This window comes from Megascapheus bottae, chromosome 12, assembly GCF_031878675.1.
Source record: "Megascapheus bottae isolate mThoBot1 chromosome 12, mThoBot2.hap1, whole genome shotgun sequence".
Taxonomy (NCBI): Eukaryota; Metazoa; Chordata; class Mammalia; order Rodentia; family Geomyidae; genus Megascapheus; species Megascapheus bottae.
The window spans coordinates 40,900,379-40,921,758 of record NC_143520.1 but is presented as its reverse complement, the minus strand read 5'-3'; the positions used below and the strand labels follow the sequence as shown (position 1 = coordinate 40,921,758).

The 21,380-nt window shown below is 37.9% G+C and overlaps 1 protein-coding gene across 2 annotated transcripts in view; it reads right to left on the bottom strand.

Moving 5' to 3' along the window:
* Positions 1-21,380, bottom strand: part of Zranb3 (zinc finger RANBP2-type containing 3) — a 140,816-nt gene that overhangs the window by 19,506 nt on the left and 99,930 nt on the right. For both annotated transcript variants that reach the window (XM_090342891.1, XM_090342892.1), the window contains exons 10-15: positions 20,296-20,415; positions 16,705-16,884; positions 15,187-15,339; positions 7,102-7,516; positions 3,511-3,669; positions 2,064-2,155 (exon numbers count right to left, since the gene is read on the bottom strand). In XM_090342891.1, the coding sequence (XP_090199017.1) occupies positions 2,064-2,155; positions 3,511-3,669; positions 7,102-7,516; positions 15,187-15,339; positions 16,705-16,884; positions 20,296-20,415 (1,119 nt within the window). The remainder of the gene's footprint in view (positions 1-2,063; positions 2,156-3,510; positions 3,670-7,101; positions 7,517-15,186; positions 15,340-16,704; positions 16,885-20,295; positions 20,416-21,380) is intronic.

Below are 21,380 nucleotides of genomic sequence, written 5' to 3'. Positions count from 1 at the left end.
TTAAAAGTTATGATTATTTTATATTTATGCAGAAATTTGAAATTTTATACCCAACAAAATTAATATCCCTGCAAATTTTAGTATAAATATTTATACTAGTTTAATAAGGATAGAATCTACTAGTTTAGGGCTGGGAGCATAGCCTAGTGGTAGACTATTCACCTAGCAGGCACAAAGCCCTGGGCGTGACTTCTCAGTACCACATATACAGAAAAAGCCAGAAGTGGTGTAGTGGCTCAAGTGGCAGAGCCCTAGCCTTGAGCAAAAAGAGTTCAAGGACAGTGCCCAGGCTCTGAGTTCAAGCCCTAGGACTGGGGAAAAAAAAAAAAAGAATCTACTAGTTTAATGAAGGTAACAATTCTACATGATACCTTTCAGGGGGTACATGAAAATACCAGTATTCTTTCAATAATAATATGACATCATTATTGCCTTTCAAATTATCATTCTCTCATGAATGCATGGTAAAATTTTCCAGCAGCCACAGGGCACATTATAACAAAATGAATATTGAAGGAGATACAAGAATCCCATTGTATTATCTTGAGGGAAATAAAAGAATCCCATTGTGTTGTATTACCAAAAAAAAAGATAAATAGCTTAATTCCTCTCATTATTATACTTTGAAAAACATAATTATTTTTCATGAAAATATGATTTTTACTAAATATATAATGAGTTTATGGGGCCGGGAGTTTGGCCTAGTGGTTAAAGTGCTTGCCTAGCATGCATGAAGACCCGGGTTCGATTCCTCAGTACCACATAAATAGAAAAATGCCGGAAGTGGTGCTGAGGCTCAAGTAGTAGAGCTCTAGCCTTGAGAAAGTCCAAGGACAGTGCTCAGGCCCTGAGCTCAAGCCCAGGACTGGCAAAAAAGAAAAAAGAAAAAGAAAAAAAAATAATGAGTTTATACCATTATTAAAAATGGGATAATGTACAGGAAGTTTGGCCTAGTGGGAGAGTGCTTGCCTAGCATGCATGAAGACCCAGGTTCAATTCCTCAGTACCACATACATAGAAAAAGCTGGAGGTGATGCTGTGGCTCAAGTGGTAGAGCACTAGCCTTGAGGAAAGTGAAGACAGTCTTCAGGCCCTGAGTTCAAGCCCCAGGACTGGCAAAAGTGAATGGAGTAGATATAAAGATTATACAAACAATGGTTCCTTAAAATTCATGAAATATTTTAGTGACCCAGAGGGGTGCCGAGACAAAAACTGAGCATCACTAAATCAGAATATCATAGGAATCTGAGTGATCACATCACAAAAGCTTCCTACCTTTATTCAGTATGGAGATGAGTTAGGTGACTAAAAATGTGTTATCTCCTGCTGCTTTCAACTACCAAGTGTCAGAACTAACACAGTGAGAATTCACGAGGGCTAGGTACTCTGCTGAGCACTGTACTGGAATAAGCTTACTTTATTTTTCTAACAAATCCCTACATATTTTACATATTTGCAGTTGAGGAAATGGAAGCACAGAGAAGTTAGGTAATGTATCTGTTAGGTCCGAATGGAAGAAATGACTTCTTCCCTTGGCTCTCTCCCCCTTCACAGTGGAAATCCCCACCCAGAATCTGTAACCCTGGCAACTGGCATGCCTGGGGGCAGTGGAAGGTCTCCACTGAGGTATTTCCCCATCCTCTGAGATCACATCCACTTCCGCTGTGTCTATACTCCTCCCCCTATATAATCTTTCACTTCCTGCGCTTCCTCTCTTGCTCCACTGACTCCATCTTGGGCAGCAGGAGTTTGCTCTTTCCTCACACAATAAACCCTCTTCTCCTGAACTGCGTGGAGTTTCCTTTCAGCAGACCTTACAGTGTCTAAGATTATACACTTGATAATAGGTTTAAATGAAGGCAGTCTTGCCCTGAAGTCTGTACTCTTAATGAATATGTTTTGCTTTTCATTATCTTTAGATTTAACACAGGAACTGGATAATTCAGCTTTAAGAAGGAAAAAACTAGATTAGAAGTCTATCTCACTGTTTAATACTTCCATTGAAAAATAAGAAAAGGAATCCTTTTTAATGTTTCAAGCTACAGAATCTACATGATGCGTACCTCAGTGTAGAGGTGAATCCGGTCAGTATTCTTACTTGCACAAAACATTAAGGTACTGTACACTGGCAGAGTATCTGAATGCTTCAACTGCTCTAGAAGACAAAAAAGAGCAAAGATTCATCTTCCCTCTACCAGAAACAGTTTATTTTGATTAAGTTAACTTTAAGATGTCATCAGATTTATCTTTTTTTTTTTTTTTGCCAGTCCTGGGCTTGAGCTCAGGGCCTGAGCACTGTCCTTGGACTTTCTCAAGGCTATAGCTCTACCACTTGAGCCTCAGCACCACTTCCGGCTTTTTTCTATATGTGGTACTGAGGAATCGAACCCGGGTCTTCGTGCATGCTAGGCAAGTACTTTAACAACTAGGCCAAACTCCCGGCCCCCAGATTTATCTTTTTACTATGGTTAAGTACTAAAGGGAAAAGGTACATATATCAAAAACTTGGGAACACAACAAGAGAGCACAGATTTTTATATTATAAAAGCAAATACCTATTATTGAAGGAATAATCAAATTTCTTACTTTCTTGGAAAGGAATAACTCTGCAAGCCAGGCATGGTGGCTCATGCCTAGCTACTCAGGAGGCTGAGATCTGAGGATCAGGTTCAAAGCCAGCCAGCCTGGGCACAAAAGGACCTGAGACTCTTATCTCCAATTAACCTCTAGAAAACGGGAAGTGGGGCTTGGCTCAGGGGTAGGATCCCTGAAGAGCTCAGGGACTGTGCCCAGGCCCAGGAGTAGGATGGTAGCCTTGAGCTGAAGAGCTCAGGGACAGTGCCTGGGCCCAGAGTTCAAGTCCCATGATAGACAAAAAAAAATCATGTGTAAAGGATTAATGACTTGCTTTCCCCCCCACCCCCCAGTTCGGCAGTTTTACCACTGTAGCGAAAAGTACCTTCCAGAAATTAAGCAATACCCTTGAAGTATAATAGGTCATGTTTGGTGGTGGCACATGCAGCTATAATGGGCTTTATTCCCTTGATAGTATCTGAATGCTAACAGACATACAAATATGTTGTGGTTGAAAGTGGTTGGTAGTAGAGTTTTGTGGTTTTTTTTTTTTTTTTTTTTTTTGCCATTCCTGGGGCTTGAACTCTGGGCCTGGGTGCAGACCCTAAACTTCTTTTGCTCAAAGCAAGTGCTCTACCGCTTGAGCCACAGTGCCACTTCCAATTCTTTTGAATAGTTTGTTAGAAATAAGAGTCTAATTGACTTTGCTGCCTGGGCTGGCTTTGAGCTTTGATCCTCAGATCTCAGCCTCCTGAGTAGCAAGAATTACAAGCATGAACCAGTTGCCTTAGTATTTTTATAGAAGGAAATAGAAGATACTTACAGCATCATTCACATATTGATCATAATGTAGTGACATCATTATGGTTATTATGAAGACACCAAAAATGGGAACAAGACCTACCTGTCTAGGGTGTGGGTATGTCTCCCTCTTACCTTCCATAGTTTCTTCTTTGTTCTCCATCAATGGGTCTGGAGCTGACTGTACAAGGACTTGTTTTTCATAGTCTGAGCTAGCTTGAACTTTTTTAGAGATATCTTTTTGAGCATTATCTTCCTCATTTTTGTTTTTTTTCTGAATACAGTTGAGGTTGCCTATTTGTAGAATTATAAAACATAACTTTCACTATAAAACACTGAAAATGCAATAGATAAATCTTATAAAAAGAAAATAAGTTATTGTTTGTTCATTCTTTTAAAAGCATTTATTAATAGTTAATTATTTCCCCTTTTTCTTGAAGATTCCCTTCTGAATGGCAGAAACAGACAAGAACATAGACAAATAGACTCAATCTAGGTTTTTGTGAATAAAAGAATTGGGGGTAGAGAGAATGGTGTAAAAAGGATGAAATCCAAAAAATTAGAATATGACATGGAGGTTGTCAGCATTATGCTCTCACTGAGTCTCATCTAAGCACAGAGATGTTTATGAAGGTAGAAACCTGGCCTGGGAGCTTACATTCTGGGTAAGATTCTAAATGCAACTGGAAAAAAACTGAGTTTTAGACAGAGAAATAAGAATGGTCTAAGTTTTTTCAAGAATCACTTTGGCTACTGTAGAAAGAAGGATCACAGCAGAGAAAATTAAATTGGAAGTGACTCATTTGGAAGAAAGATGTCTTTCAAGTAGGTTAGCAATGATAGAGAGTAATTTCCAAATATTTTGCATAATAAAGGCCTTTAAAAACTTAAAACAAGAGTAGCTAGAGTCAAGATTAATTTTGGAAGTTACTTAATGGATAGAACAGGAGAGAAAATAAAGGGATCAAAGATATGGCTGAGGATTTTAGCCTGATGCAGGGAAGAGAGGGGAGGACATATCCATGTTAAATGACATGGTAGGGATGAATCAGGAATTCCATTATGGGCTGGGAGTTTGGCATAATTGGTAGAGTGCTTGCCTAGCATGCATGAAGACTGGGGGTCAATTCCTCAGTAGCACCCACATAAAAAAAAAAAGCCAGAAGTGGTGCTGTGGCTCACATGGTAGAGCTCTAGCCTTGAAAAAGCCCAAGGACAGTGCTCTGGCCCTGAGTTCAAGCACTGGTACTGGCAAAAAAAAAAGAAAAAAAGAATTCCATTATGGTGCAGGAAGATGGCTTAATGCTAGACTGCTTTACTAGCAGTGGCTCAAGAGGTAGAGTGCTAACCTTCAGCAAAAGCTCAGGGAAAGTGCACAGGCCCCAAGTTCAAGCTCCAGGTCTAGAAAAACAAAGAAAGAATTCCAGCCAGGCACAATGGAATTCTAGCCTGTAATCCTAGCTTCTTGGAGGTGGATGTGAGGATCATGGTTCAAAGCCAGTCTGGGCACTCCAGTTAACTACCAGAAAACTGGAACTGGCACTATGGCTCAAGGGATAGGATGGTAGCCCTGAGTTGAAGAGCACAAGACAAGACCCAGGCCTAGCATTCAAGTCTTACAGCCAAAAAAGAAAAAAAAAAAATGAATTCCATTATGATCCTTAGAGACTGGGCTGGAGGCTGAAATCTGAGGAATGTGGTTCAAATTCAGTTTAGAAAGGACAGTCGGTGAGACATTTATCTCCAGTTAACCACAAATGAGGTTTTATCTCAAGTGGTAGAGCACTAGCCTTGAACAAAAATGCTCAGGAACAATGCCCCGGTCCTGAGTTCAAGTCCCAGGACTGTACTCCCCCCTTCCCTAAAACAAGCAAAGAGCTCAAGGCCCTGAGTTCAAGCCCCAATATTGCCATGGATATGTTAAGGTAGGTCTCCCATTAGATATCCAGGTGATATTACATGATCATTTGAACATATCTAGTCTCAAATTCAAATGGGAGATATAAAGCTGGGTGATTTTAGCTATAAGTTAAGCCACAAATGTTAAGAACAAAGCACTCAATGTATTCTATGTCACTTTTCTCTAAATCACCACAGACTGAACTTGTAACTTTCATAGATGACTATATTCTATAGTATATATATATATATATATATTCTATATTCTATACTGGATTCAATTTTTTGGATTCTGTTCTTTCTCAAAAAATTATATGGAAGGGCTGGAGTTTGGCCTAGTGGTAGAGTGCTTGCCTAGCGTGTATGAAGGCCAGGGTTCAATTCAATGGTACAATACACAGAGTAAAAAGCTGGAAGTGGTGCTATGGCTCAAGTGGTAGAGCACTAGCCTTGAGGAAAAGTCCAAAGACTGTGGTCAGGCCCTGAGTTCAAGCCCCAGGACTGGCAAAAAAATAAAAATTAAAAAAAATTATATGGAAGACACTATTAATTTAGCATCAATTTTGTTTATTGAGTCAAGGGTCTAGGAATTTATAGTTTTCTCTTGGCATCACAAAGGAAAAATAAAAAACGCCTAATAAACTATGTATTTTTTTTCCGAAATCAGTTACCTTCTATACTTAATTTGAGCTGACATTATATATATTATATATATTTTTATTATCTGTAATGGGAGTTAGTTACATAGGAGTTATGCTAATCATGGTATATGATATGGAATAAACTTGTAGCTCCAATTTAGTTCACAGAGCACAACTGCCCATATTACAAATATAACCAGCTAGATGACAGACTTGCTAATTTGGATAGGAACATACAGAAGTGAAAGAAGAAAGACTTAGTTAATGATTACTTTTCCTTTGGATCAAAACTAAGAGCAGAGCACAAGGCAGAGAAAGAGGAATTGCAATATCAGAGTTTATATCTTAGAGGAGTCGTGAATATCACTAGTTGGAAGAATTAATATGTAATGGAAAATTAAGCATGAACAAATGTTATTGATAAAATGAGGATTTCCAGTTTCTAAAATTGTCAACTTGGTATTTTTCACTGGCATATGAATGTCCTCTAAAATTGGAAAAAAATTAGAAACATAAAAGAATACTATTTTTAAAATTATGACAATCAAGGATATTAATAATGATTTCAGAAACTTAACATCAGGAAATGCGATATCATGCTATGAAAGCCTACTTGAAGTATGTTAATGATTTCTAAGTAAAATGTTTTAGAAAAGAATTCATAAAAAAGCTACCAAATTGGTTCTTTAGAGCAGACATATAGAAGAGTTTTTATGACTTGTCATAAATACAGCACAATTTATACTAAGCAGTCAAAGAAGTTATAGTGGATTGCTTCCCTACACAAATACAAAAATAATCTATAATTTCCTTAAAAAATAAGTGTATGTATAGAGAAAAGAAAACTGCAGGTCTATGACTGTAAGGCACATTTGCTACCATAGCAACAGAGCTTCTATTAAGACACTGAATTCACATCCTGCTGACATTAATCAGAAATGTCCATTTTTGCCAAATGAATGCCATATCACAGACACTTGGGGATATACAATCGGCCAGAAGCAGAAGCTTTCCACATTCCACCAGGGACAGTTTCAGCCTTCCCCCTGTGATATTTGTACTCCATTTTAAAAGCTGAACTAAGTGCTGAGTCACATTACACTTCTAAAGCAGAGTCTAAAACACAGGTGTATCTCCAGACACCACTGCCAGTCCCCCACTCCAATGTTACCTTCTGTGTACTCACCAGAATTGCCTTTTGGGTTCTCACACATTTCACAATAAGGAAGCACTGACTCATTGATAAAGGTACAGAAGGCACACTGCCAGTTCTTTCCAGGAAGGGTGGGACTGGCTGGCAGGGGCTTAGCCTCAGGGACATTTTCCATGAGTATAGTTTTGGTTGGTTTGGAGCATGATGGTTTCTCCTCAGGAGGACTATTGTGATCATTGGTAGTAGTCACTTTCAATCTTTTAGCTTCAGGTTCAAAATCACATCCACAAGTCATGGTATCTCGAGGAGCTACTTTTCTAGGTTCTGATGCCACTATAATGTTTTTATCTGGGAATATTCTTGATTTGTCACAGGTTATCTCCAAATGTTTCTTTGTAGGTTTTGGTGAAAAGAACGACCGGATATCATGCTGCTTTTCTTTTTCAAACTAGGACAAGCAAATAGTTATTACATTAAGAAGCAATTGTTCTTCCTAAATGAAAAGATCTTAATAGAATATTTCATTTTCTAGGATTGAGTCTGTAACCTCTTATAAGTGCAGTCTAGAATTAAGGTAGTTGTCATGGACACATAAACAGAGGGCATGGCACGGAAGCCAGGAAGGGTGGCAAATTTACGGCAGGTGGAAGGGGAGGAGGCAGCCCCTCATCAGGGGCAGGTAAACAGCAAGCATCAGGGCAATTCGTCCACAAAACCAGTCACTGCAGGCTACCAAGTGTTCCCAACTATGTCCCAGTGTGGCCCTACAAATTTCAACTATAAAGTTCCAGGAGGTAAGAGGAAAAGTGTGACAAGTCACAAAATCCACACAGAGCAAAGGCCAACCTGCCGAGTCTGCTTTCTGCATCAGTCAAGGCAGTTTCTGAGATGTGGAGGAGGAGGACACCAGTGCTAAGCCAATGCAAACCTGTGGCCACCTAACATAACTCTGACATAGAGGCTTTTATGGTCTTATTTTCTACTGCAGTCAATCTGAACTGAACATAGGAAGACTTTTGCCCTGACTGGCTGATTTTGGAGTAAAAGTCACAGATGTGTGTCTTAACCTATTGCGGACTTGAAGTCTCAGCTGCAACTATACCATGACAGGCCTGTAGGTAACCCAACAGGAGGTATGACAATCCATCCAAGGGATGCTGGGAAAAGTTACAATTGTCTAGTCAGATCCAGCCCATTTGTGAAAGAGCAGTTGAAACCTTCTCATTATTTGATAGAGGCAAGTAGAGAAAAAAGGTCAGCAGTGACTTGACAGAATTGAGAAACTGATGCATAATCCTGCCTCCATGGGAGGTTACTGACAATGCACAGGGGTGAGGGGTCTAAGACTGCTCTAAATCACATAACACTGAGAAGTAATAAGTTAAGACTTTAGCACATAAAATCCAGAATAGAAGAAAGCAAGTAGAAATCATTTAAACATTTCTCAAACCAGAGGATATACTAGGAATACAATTTTAGGAAATTAATAATGACTTTAGTTCATTTTATGATGACTAAGCTGGACAATAAATAACATGTCACAGGTTAGTGAACTTTACTGTGGCATTTTGGCCACAGGGCTCCTAGCAGCTAGAAGATCTACCAGGAAGAAAGATTTACTCTGAGGTTATCAGTTAGAAACCTAATCCCTATCTTTAGCATATTTTCTGATTGTAGCCTCAGGGCAATTTGACAGGAAATTTGATAAATTTCCTTAAGATTCACAACCTATGATTGATAGGAAAACAAGTGAGGAAATCTATTTTTTGTTGTTTTAAAAAATTTTTTGTTGTAAAGGTGAAGAACAGAGGGTTAGAGTTATAAAAGTAAAGTAATGAATACATTTCTTTTTAAACACTGTTACCCCGTCCCTTATTTTTCCCTACTTACCACTCCTCACTCCCCTTCCCCCAAGTTGTAAAGTTCATTTCCAACATAGTATCTAGTATAATTGTTGAATTAGCTCAATCTTTGTCCTGATGTTGTTTCTAATTCTTAAGAGTTCATTTTGATAGGGGGAGGGAAATGGGGACAAAAACATGAGAAAGGGTATCAATGTGTAAGAAGTAATGCACCTACTCTCTGGCAAATATAACCCCTCTATATATTACAATAAAAAAAGTTCACTTTGATGTGCTGCTTGCTATCTAGCTCTTTGGTTATATAAATCTTCATCCTGCATTTACTATGAGAAGTAAGTATTCCTTTAATCCATAGAAGTATCAAACTAGTACTGAATGTGCTCAGACTCGTGATTGGGGAACATTCAACAACAACTGAGTAAAAATAGTTTAAGGCTTGAAATAAGATTATACAACCAGTGAGCATAGATGGCTCACGCCTATAATCCTAGCTACTCAAGAGGCTGAGACCTGAGGATTGCAGTTCAAAGCCAGTCCTAGTAGGAAAGTCTATGATACTTTTATCTCCAATTAACCATTTAAAAACCAGAAGTGGCACTGTGGAGCAAGTGATAGAACACTAGCCATGAGCACAAAGCAGCACAAGGCAAGGACACCTCCCAGACCCTGAGTTCAAGCTCCATAACCAACAACAAAAAAGAAAAACAAAGAAAAGACAACACATAGTAATGTTAACAACAAATGTCTTAACACAAGACTGTTCTTACAAAGAGATAGTTCCAGTAAATTATATTTATAATGTGTGATAAAGACTTAAATATAGGTATTTGTAAAAAGGAGATGAGATAGAACGAATGATTGTTGTTCTTAATGTACTATGTTGTCTCTCATCTCCTTTGCTGTCCCTTGGTTATCTCATATTGTTATAGTATCTCACTTTGTTATCTGATATATTGAATTTATTTGTATTTGGTTATTTGAAATTTGATAGGGAAGGGGGGAAAACCAAGACGGGTCGGGGTGTGGGGGGAGGAGGGAAATGGGTACCAAGACATGTGAAAGGGTATCAATGTACGTGAATTAATGCACCTTCTATTTGGCAAATATCATGTAACCCTTTTACTAATTACAATAAAAAATGCAAAAAAAAATGCAAAAAAAAAGAGATGAGAGCTGAATCTACAGTAATTTTCATCATAAAGTCTGTAGGACAATGTAGTAAAGTCAACATACCCATATCATCAAAGTCCAGTAAAAAATATTCCTCTCTTCAGTTATATACTATATTCAGTTATGTCCTTCATGTCTTTTATTCAATTACTATTCATGAAAAACAAGAGGGCTGGATGCTGGTGGCTTACACCTGTTATTGTAGCTACTTAGGAGGCTGACATCTGAGAATCTCTGTTCAAAGCGAGCCCTAGCAGGAAGGTCCATAAGGTTCTTATCTACAATTAACTACCAAAAATCCAGAAGTGAAGCTGTGGCTCAGAATGGTAGTCCACAAGCCTTGAGTACAAAAGCCCAAGGACTGGCCAAAAATAAAAGAAAGCAAAAGAAAAACAAGAAAAATATTGCCTTTGGAGAGAACTGCTGGGAATAAAGTATCAAATTTCTTAAGATGATGTTTGTATCTCAAAGGCTCAGGGACCTGATTTATTGCTGTTTGTACCTGAGTGAACTAGTGGTACTTTGGAATAAATCTCCTGGTAAAGATGATAGGATTAAAAGTTAGTTATTAGAACTGAAAGAAAGAAAAAGGAAATCCAGTAAAACGCATAAAAAACAATAAACCTGGTGCTATTTCGGAAAGGCACAGGCCATCAGCAAGAGCACAGATGTCAGGTTTGACTTTGATCAAAGGGCAGCTTTGGCAGAAGCCATTACTGCCTCATGTCTTTCAGCTCCTGCTCCTAAAAGAATTAATAAACCTCTTTTTCACAAATGATGATTGGGACATCATACTGATCTACTGAAGAATAGTGGTTAGATGATTGGAACTGCAACTAAGGAGTACTCATTAACAATCGTAAACAGGCCAAAAAGAGTCGTTTCAAAGGATATGGAGTGACAGCAGTAGAGTTTTAATCATCTGACTAAAAATGCATTTAAATTATTCCAGCAAGGAAATGTCTGTCTGCTTTTTCCAAAAAGACCATCCCCTGTTGTTGAAAAAAATACAATAAAAACAAAAACAAACTGACAGTGATTTGCCCTTAGGTAATATCCAGTTTTCTCCAGAGGCACAGAGCAAATAGAAGGAAACAAATCAACTGAAATGTCATGTTAGCTAAAAAACCCCACAAAAACCCAAAGTGATTTAAAAACATTATGAATTGTTTTTAATGACTACATGCAAATGACTTCATTATGGCCATTTATTCTAATAAGTAAAATTGAATTTATAGTAAAATATGTCATATGACCTACAGATCACTAGGATTAACCTATATTAGTTATCTAGTGTGTTTATGTGCCATAATTTCTCTCTTTTTTTTCCCCCCAGTCCTGGGCTTGGGCTCAGGGCGTGAGCACTGTCCTTGGGCTTTCTCAAGGCTAGCACTCTACCACTTGAGCCTCAGCACCACTTCCGGCTTTTTGCTATGTATGTGGTACCGGGGAATCGAACCTGGGTCTTCGTGCATGCAAGGCAAGCACTCTACCACTAGGCCAAACTCCCAGCCCCCATAATTTCTCTTTTAAGCTCCAGGCCTGATCCTCATATCAGGTGAGGTTTAGAGTCACTTTTAATTCATCAATTCCTGAAAGAATTCTTCATCTCTGTCCCTAAGGCACTCCTTTCCCACTGACACAATCTTTGCCATTTTCACTGTTTTACCATATTACTACAAAATCCTTTAGTATGACCCTTTACTTTCAATCAGCATTCTCCTAATATATTTGCAAATCTTCTGCTGAGGCATTTCCCTTAAATATCACTTCAGTACTTTGGACTTATTCTGCACACAGAATAAGTATAATAATAAGAATTAGGATAAATATAAGTAATAATAGTAATAAGTACAAATATAAGAATTCTGCACATAGAATTTTATCAATAGAATTCTAACTTAGCTTCATTTAAATGATGTGGCTCTGGAATATATGGAATTATTTTCCTCACTTCTCCCATCCCCAACCCTTGATCTACTAGGGCCTTGTACGTGCTAGGCCAATGATCCTCAGCCCCTTTTTTTCACTCTATTATCATTTCTGCTGTTAGCAGTACAAGACCCCAAATCGCATCCGCGTACTGGTAAAGAAGCTTTGTACGTACTAATATTCTCATAACTAAAAAGGAACAAGCTTTATTATTAGCCTTGTAAGTGCCTAGTAGCAAGCAATTTGGCAAAAGGGACATTAAAGAATCCTGTCAGACATCACGGCCCATATGAGGATGCTTCTTCTCACTCCAAATCTAGCAGCAGAGGTGGGAGGGCCTGCCATGGCAGGTTCTTTTATTCTGCTCATGGTAGAAGCTGCAAGCACAGGACAGGACCATCATTGGGGATCATAGTTATCCTACCACCTTGAATTTTGCCATGAACAAGTTTTCAGGTCAAAAAAAATTTAGCTTGGCACTAGGGGCTCACACCTGTAATTCTAGCTACCCACGAGGATGGAGGACTGCAGTTCAAAACCAATTAGGGCAGGAAAGTCTGGGAGTCTCTGATCTCCAACTAACCACTAGCAAATCAGAAGTGGAGCTGTGGCTCAAAGTAATCGAGCAGTAGCCTTGAACAGAAAAGCTCAGGGGCAGTACACAGGCTATTTAAGTCCCATGACCAACAGCAGCAGCAGCAGCAACAGCAGCAGCAGCAACAACAACAACAACAACAACAACAACAATAACTATATATATATATGGGATTGACTCTTAGAACTCCTGCCTCTTCTTCTTCTTTTTCTTTTTTTTTTTTTTGCTAGTCCTGGGGCTTGAACTCAAGATCTGAGCATTGTCCCTGGGCTTTCTCAAGGCTAGTACTCTACAAGTTGAGCCACCACTTCCAGTTTTTTCTACATATGTGGTACTAGGGAATCGAACCCAGGGATTCATGAATGCTAGGCAAGCACTCTACCACTAGGCCATACTCCCAATCCCCTCTTTTTCATTCTTTACCTACACTGTCACTAGCACTGACAGTCTGATCATGTCACTGATCTGCTTACAAAACTTTCTACCGATAATACTTGCTTCCAGGATAAAGTCATACTTGGCCTGGCAGGTATGAGCTCCTCTCTGGTTAATGTCAAAGTTTTAGTCTCCTCTTCTTCATTAACTTGTGACATGAAGTCATATGTAAGGACATACCTACTCTGTAAATTCAGTTCCCATGTTTCCTAAAGGAAAATTTCCCAAATACTACAGGTGGTTATTTAATCTGTACTGTGTTCCCACAGCCTGGTTTATTTGCCTTTATTTTTTTTTTTTTCTATGTATGTGGTACCGAGGAATTGAACCCAGGTCTTTGTGCATGCAAGGCAAGCACTCTACCACTAGGCCAAACTCCTGGCCCCTGCCTCTATTTTTATATTTTTCATCTTACATTAAATTAGTTTGTTTTCAAGTGTCTCTCCCAACTAGAAACTAAGAAGGCCTGGTGCAGGTGACTCACACCTATGATCCTAGCTACTTTAGGAGGCTGAGATCTGAGGACTGAGGTTCGAAGCCAGCCCAGGCATGAAGTCCATGAGATTCTTTATTTTCAATTAACTACTAGAAAACTGGAAGTGGTGCTGTGGTTCAAGTGGTAGAGTGGTAACCTTGAGCTGAAGAGCTCAGGTAAAGCTTCTAGGTCCAGAGTTCAAGCCCCATGACCGACAATAAAGAAAAAAAAAGACTAAGTAGTTTTTAATAACACTTGGCAAGTTTAATGGACAGCAAAAGTATCCTAAAAGTGTTATGTGGAAAAAATTACAGGCTTTTAGAAATTTTTTTTTTTTTTTGCCAGTCCTGGGCTTAAGCTCAGGGCCTGAGGACTGTCCTTGGATTTTTCTCAAGGCTAGAGCTCTACCACTTGAGCCTCAGCACCACTTCTGGCTTTTTCTAAGTATGTGGCACCAAGGAATCGAACCCGGGTCTTCGTACATGCTAGGCAAGCACTCTACCACTAGGCCAAACTCCCGGCCCTAGAAAAAAATTTTTAAGAAAAAAATCAATTTAAACAAAAAATTTCTGTAAGAACTGCAGAAATTCTGGTAACTCTCAATACTATTTGTTGATGACAAACTAAATTTCCTTAGGATCTTTAAAAAAAAAAACCTGAGCATTTCTTAAAATAAAGAGGCCACAGTTTGAAGCCAGCCTAGGCAATAAAGTCCATGAGATCCTTATGTCCAAATAATCACTGGAAAACTGGAGGTGGCACTGTAGCTCAAAGTGCCAGAGCACTAATCTTGAGTAAAGGTCAGCACCCAGGCCCTGAGTTCAAACCCCAGGACCAACACCCAAAAAAGAAAGAAGAGGTGAGAGGGTGTAAACACTGAATGGAGAAGGCCATGTTATGTGGTATCTAATGCCAACCAAAACATATTTCACAGGCTAGCCAAAGAACAACCAAACAATAAGAATGTGGAACAATTTCAAAGGAAGGTTTGTATACTATAAGATATCACTTATACAAAACTGCCTATGTATAAAGACATGCAGTGGAAAATCTGTGTAAGTAAACTATGAACGATACAAGTATAACTGCTTTGGTAGGGAGGATCTTTAATTTAGCATACATTAGTTATATAGGAGGGAATTTCATTGTGAATGTTTTGTTTTGTTTTGTTTTGGTCAGTCCTGGGGCTTGTAACTCTGGGCCTGGGCATTGTCCCTGAGCTTTTCAGCTCAAGGCTAACCTCCTCTACCCCTTGTGCCACAGCACCACTTTGGGTTTTCTAGTGGTTAATTAGAGATAAGAGTCTCACAGACTTTAGTGTCCCGGCTTGCTTTAAACTGTGATCCTCAGATCTCAGCCTCCTGAGTAGCTGGGATTACAGTTGTGAGTCACATGCCCTGCCCATTGTGATATTTCTATACCTGTTTACAATCTACTTCAATTTCACCCTTTTATCATTCTCCCTTCTCCACTTCCTAAAACAACTTTAATAAATTTCATACTATTTTCAGACATGTTCTACCAGAAGCATATTCCCACTCTTTCATCCTCCATATAAAAAGCACAAATACTTGAATTGATATGAACACATGATAAAGTTATAGTTTCAGTATATTAAAAACAGTCAAGAATAAGTCATATCATCTTACATGAGTGAATAAAATTTCCTTTTTGAATTCTTCAGAACTGTCATTTGGAGTCCATGCTTCAGCAAACTGCAGAAAATCCCATTTTTCTTTATCATCTTCCTCAGCCTGAAGTTTTTCCTTCCTACCATTTAGTGTACTCCCTGTGACCTGAGCCTGTAAGATGGTAAAACACATACATTTCATAACAGTTCACTTCACAACTGACATTCACTAATTTTGCAATTAAATCACAAGCTACCCCCTAAGGCCCTAAGGAAACCTTAGTATTTAAATCTATCATGGACTTTGATAATATAATTATACTAAATTGCAACTTATTTTATTTCCTCATAAAAACTTTTACAATTTATATACTTTAAAAATCTAACCTACACATGAATGGCCATTTTGAGTATCTGATACCTTACAGTGCAACAGGATAAATGTTTGTGTCCTTGCTGAAATCCTTACTATTGACATGATAGTATCCTTAATCACCAAGGTGATAAGGTCATGAGAGTGGACTCCTTATGAATGAACTTAGTGTCCTTATGAAAGACCACAGTACTTTCTTTTGTCTTCTTTCTACCAAGTGAGTGAGGATGCAGTAGGAAATCAGCAGTCTGTGATTGGGAAGAGGCACTCATTAGAACTTGACCTTGCTCATACCCTTAATATCATCCTTTCATCTTTCAGAACTGTGAGAAATAAGTATCTGTTCTTTATATGCCACCCAGGAATGGTGCTCAAGACAGAAATCCTTGAATCATGAGGCTGGGAGTTTGGCTTAGTAGTAGAATGCTTGCCTAGCATGCACGAAGATGCAGGTTCAATTCCTCAGTACCACATACATAGAAAAAGCTGGAAGTGGTGCTATGGCTCAAGTGGTAGAGTTCTAACCTTGAGAAAGCCCAAGGACAGTGCTCAAGCCCTAGCCAAAAAAAAAAAAAAAAAAAGAAACCCTTGACTCTTTCATCAAATCCTTTCTATAAAAGGTTGGAGTTGGAGAGAAGAGATAGGTATGAGAACAGAGCAAACTGTCACTCCTACTTTTTGTAGAGATGAGGTAAAGCTGTCTTTTGTCTAATATTAAATATTAAAAACTTAAAAATATTTTTAGAAAAAGCTCATTCTTAGAATACAAAAAGGAACTGCAGCTTCAAATAATGTGGTTTCTTGCTAACTGATCTTATCTTTATGACCCCTAAAATAATAGAAACACAGTGGTAGAGCATTTGGCAAACAAGTATGAGGCCCTTGGATTCAACACACACACACACACACACACACACTTAGCAAAAACAAACTAGAAGAACTTGGAAAATAATAAGGATGCATGAAAATTTATTATCTCCTATTATACAGGATAGCAGATAAGGTACTACTAATTACAAGTCTTTTCTGAACTCTACTATCATCATTATTTTGTATAGTGAATTATCCTTTGTCTAAACATTAAAACTCAACCTCTTAACTCAAGTAGACTTTGGATCATTAATAAGGATGTTGGTAACTTTGTTCCTGAAACTCAAACTTTACCTTTCGGTTCAACATTCCCCACATAAGAGCATCTAGGGTACCATTCGCAATGAGGTAGTGAATATTCACAGAACTGCACTGTCCAATTCGGTGGGCACGGTCTTCTGCTTGTTTTATATGTCCAGGGTCCCAATACAACTCAGCAAATACAACATGACTTGCAGCAGTAAATGTTAAACCCTAAGCAAAACAAAGAAACTGAGATGCAAATAAATTGAGAATATAAGCTAAGAGTCGTACATAATAAAGTCTTTTTGAATGTAGAGAAAACTCAAAGGGACTTAAAAACAAATCAGTTATTCATTTTAAGAAAAATGAACAGAATTTATCTCATGAAAGGCAAATACAGATTGGTTATTGCAAGCTAGCCAGGTGAAGTAAAAAAAAAAAGACATTCAATAGGCACTTCAATATTTCAAATGTCAGGCTGATGGATACATATAAACAAAATCACTTTATCCTTTGATGAAAGCTGGATCCACTTTACCACTGGAAAATCTAATAAAATACATTATAAAAGAGAATATAATTTCAAACACATGGTATCCATAGCAACTAGGCAGAGAGCATTGACATTCTCTTTAATTCAAACTGCTTAAAATAAGAAAATCATGTCTTCAGTGATGATATGTCCTTCCTGTATAATTTCACATGTTAGATTCTAAAGACCTGAAGCTTACTACTTTATATCTCAATGTATAGACGACATAATTGCATTTTTAGTACAACTGCATCTTGTATAAATTTGAAGTAGTATGACAATATTGTCTTTTTCTATAAACAAATGTATGAAATAATGCTAATATGCTCAGATAAGAATGTTTAAAATATGTATATAATTTTATAGCTGGCAGATTGAATAACTGTGAAACATGTTTATCCTATAATATACATCCTATAGCATATCATATATGTTAATAAGTGATGATAGTATAGGGTAGAAAATCTACCATCTGTTAGCAGTACAGTCCAGTTCATGCTGTTGTTCATATGCACTAGAACTTTTCTGAATGCATTAGTACAAAACAGAGACTTTTATAAATGTTAATTAGCTTGTATCACACAAGGTCACATTACCATTCATTAAATGAAGCATAGTTGTTAAGCTGAAAGTCATTTGAAAATTAGTCATTTTATAAAATAGGCAAGGAGTAATACAAATACAGACAGAGCTAAACAAACACAATGTTAAACTACGTTGTTATTTAGGACCAAAAAATTACACGAGATAATAGGAGAATTAGTAAGCAGTGGTAATTTAAAAAGACATCTTTAAGCTTGGAAAAGCATCATATGACTGTACAAAAATAAAGGTTAAATATTCTGGCAAGATTAAGATCACTCTAAGAAGCTACTAAACTATAATATAAAATTCATAGCAACAAAAACAAAGCTGTTCCTATTTTATGCTATTCTTATTTATTTATTTAGCCAGTCCTGGGGCTCAGGCTCAGGGCCTGAGCATTGTCCTTGATTTTCTCAAGGCTAGAGCTCTACCACTAGAGCCACATCACCACTTCCAGCTATTTCCGTGTATGTGGTACCAAGGAATTGAAGGCAGGTCTTCGTGCATGCTAGGCAAGCACTCTACCACTAGGCTAAACTCCCAGCCCTATGTTATTTTTGTAAAGATATCAATCTTCAAATCTTAAATGATACAAGCACTTTAGGAATACAGCCTTGAATAAAAGGGAAGATGGCTGTAAAATCTTAATTCCAATAGTAATTTTTAAATTATATTTTAAATATTTAATAGCTTAGATTCTCATCTAGTTTTCTTTTGCTTATCACCTCCTCTGATATAAATATTCCATTCCTAATTTTAAGTTCTCCTTGATGATATTCTTTATGGCTGGAAGTTGAATTTTAACAGGGCAGGTTAGAAGTTTTGTTGAAACCTAGAACTGCTTCACTCTCACAGTTTCCCTATACATACAATTTTGAGTACATCAGTTAGCTGAGTAAAAGTAGATCTTTGGCATATATATACCAGATTAATACGACAGAATTTTGTTCAATTGCTTTTCCTTCTGATAAATGTTCTAGCTTCAGACATGTATATCAGAATATTTTAGAATAAAAGATAAAAGAATAAAGTCCTGGGCCAGGAGTTTGGCCCAGTGGTAGACTGCTTGCCTTGCATGCACGAAGACCTGGGTTCGATTTCTCGGTACCACATACATAGAAAAAAAGCCAGAAGTGGTGCTGAGGCTCAAGTGGTAGAACTCTAGCCTTGAGAAAGTCCAAGGACAGTGCTCAGGCCCTGAGCTCAAGCCCAGTACTTGAAAAAAAAAATAATAAAGTCCTGAACCAAGGGAGGTGGCTTATGACTGTAATCATAGCTACTCAGGAGGCTGAGATTTGAGGATCAATGTTCATATGCAGGCCGGCACTACAGACCCCGAGACTCTTATCTCCAATTAACCATTAGAACACCGGAAGTGGTGCTGTAGCTCAAAGGGTAGGGAGGTAGTGTTGAGCGGAAGAGCTCAGAGACAACGCCCAGGACCAGGCCCACAATACAAGCCTCATGACTGACAAAATAAGTCCAAAGAGATCCACTATTATATAGTATGGTTAAGTTTGTAATTGTGTTAACCTAATATATTTTTTATCTCTTATTCTTATATAGCATAAGACAACACTTGATATTTAGGGAAGCTATCTGGAAAAAATGGCTTGTTTTCCTTGTATTAAGTGTAGTTATGGGATTAATTCCTCTCAGTCAATTGCCTGGACTATAGATGAGAGGGAGGTCCTGCAGAGTCCTCTTAGACAAGAGACAATTGCCTGGAGAGGAAAGCAGAAAGTCACCATGAGCATGGTCCTAAGTAAGCATTTTGTGGAACTAGTATGCTTGGTTTGAACTACTCACATGAGACAATGAAATTTTGTATATTTCAGTCACTCTTATTTGAGTATTCACTTATTTTCACTAAATCATATGTTAAGGGACAAACCACAGGCAGTCTGTAACAAGTTCTGAGGCAGGAGAGTTTCCCTCCTTGGCTGGACTTCAGCCACATTGCCTCCCAGACACTAGTGAAACACAACCAGGAAAGATCAGCGATATAACAAAGGCATGAGAAAATTCTATGTAAGTTTAGAAGAGAAAAGGGCAAAAGAAAGTATTACAACCAAATTATATTATTCTGAGAAATTCTTTGAAAAGGTAGTAAAAATTTGAAATAAAGATTTTGAGTTTTTTTTGTTTTACTTTCTAGCATTCTATACAGAAGAATAATGAATATTTGCTACAGTAGATATTTAAATATAAAATCCAAATTTAAGAACAAAGATTATGGTTAATATCTTTTTATTATTCAATGATATTTTCTTTTTTTTCTTTTTTTTTTTTTTTGCCAGTCCTGGGCTTGGGCACAGGGCCTGAGCACTGTCCTTGGACCTTCTCAAGGCTAGAGCTCTACCACTTGAGCCTCAGCACCACTTCTGGCTTTTTTCTATGTATGTGGTACCGAGGAATCGAACCCGGGTCTTCATGCATGCTAGGCAAGCACTTTAACCACTAGGCCAAACTCCCGGCCCCTCAATGATATTTTCTTATGAAAATCAAGACATGAAATTTCTTACCTGGCCAGCAGCCTGAATGCTCAGGATAGCCACACGAGTATCAGGATCCTTTTGAAACTGATTAACCAGATGAATTCTTTCTGAAGATGGAACACTTCCATCTATCCTAATGTAACGAGTCTAGCATCAACAAGGGAATGGTAAAATCAGAAAAGGCCCCATAGACCATCTCACTTCATATATTTTAAAGCTTATATTTATGATCATATAAAAATAAAAAATTATTTAAGACAACAAGGCACCAAATATTCTGTAAAAAGAATTCCAACGAAGTAGTTCAAGTGGCAGAGCACTTGAGCAAAAGTGTCTAAGAACAGTGCCTAGGCCCTGAGTTCAAGCTCCAGGGTTAGCAAAAAAAAAAAAAAAAAAAGCAGAAGAGTACTGTCTTTAAGAATAGAGTTATAAAGACAGAAGTGTGTTTAAAAAAAAAAAAGTGGCTCATACCTGTAATCCTAGAGGCTGATATCTGAGGATCAAGGTTTAAAGCCAACGGGGCACAAAAGGACCTGAGACTCTTATCTCCAATTAACTTCTAGAAAATAGAAGTGGGGCTTGGCTCAAGGATAGGGTGGTATCCTTGGGCTGAAGAGCTCAGGGATAGTGCCCAGACCCAGGGGTAGCACGGTAGCCTTGAGCTGAAGAGCTCAGAGACAGTGCCAGGCCGAGTTCAAGCCCCATGACCCACAGGAAAAAAAAAAGCTAAAAAGAACTTAAATCTCAATGTCATAAAACAAGTGTAAATCCTAAATTTTAAATAATCTCATTCAAAAATGCACTTTCATGGAAAAACATCTTTAAATACTTCAGACATGAATATTCACTTAATACCCATATCTGACTTATGAAACTGTAAGCCCTCTTTGTACATCACCTTTATAATAACAATAAAATAGAAACAAGAAAAAAGAATGTCCAAGTAAATTATTAAACAGAATTATTTTCTATCATTTTCTACCTTCACAAGTCAAATATAAGTGGACCAAGGAGCTAGTCAATATCCATTACGGCAGACTGTAAAATCCTGTGACAGTCATTAAAAAAAAATAGATGGTCATGTTAGAGAAAGTTTGGGAAAAATATCTCAC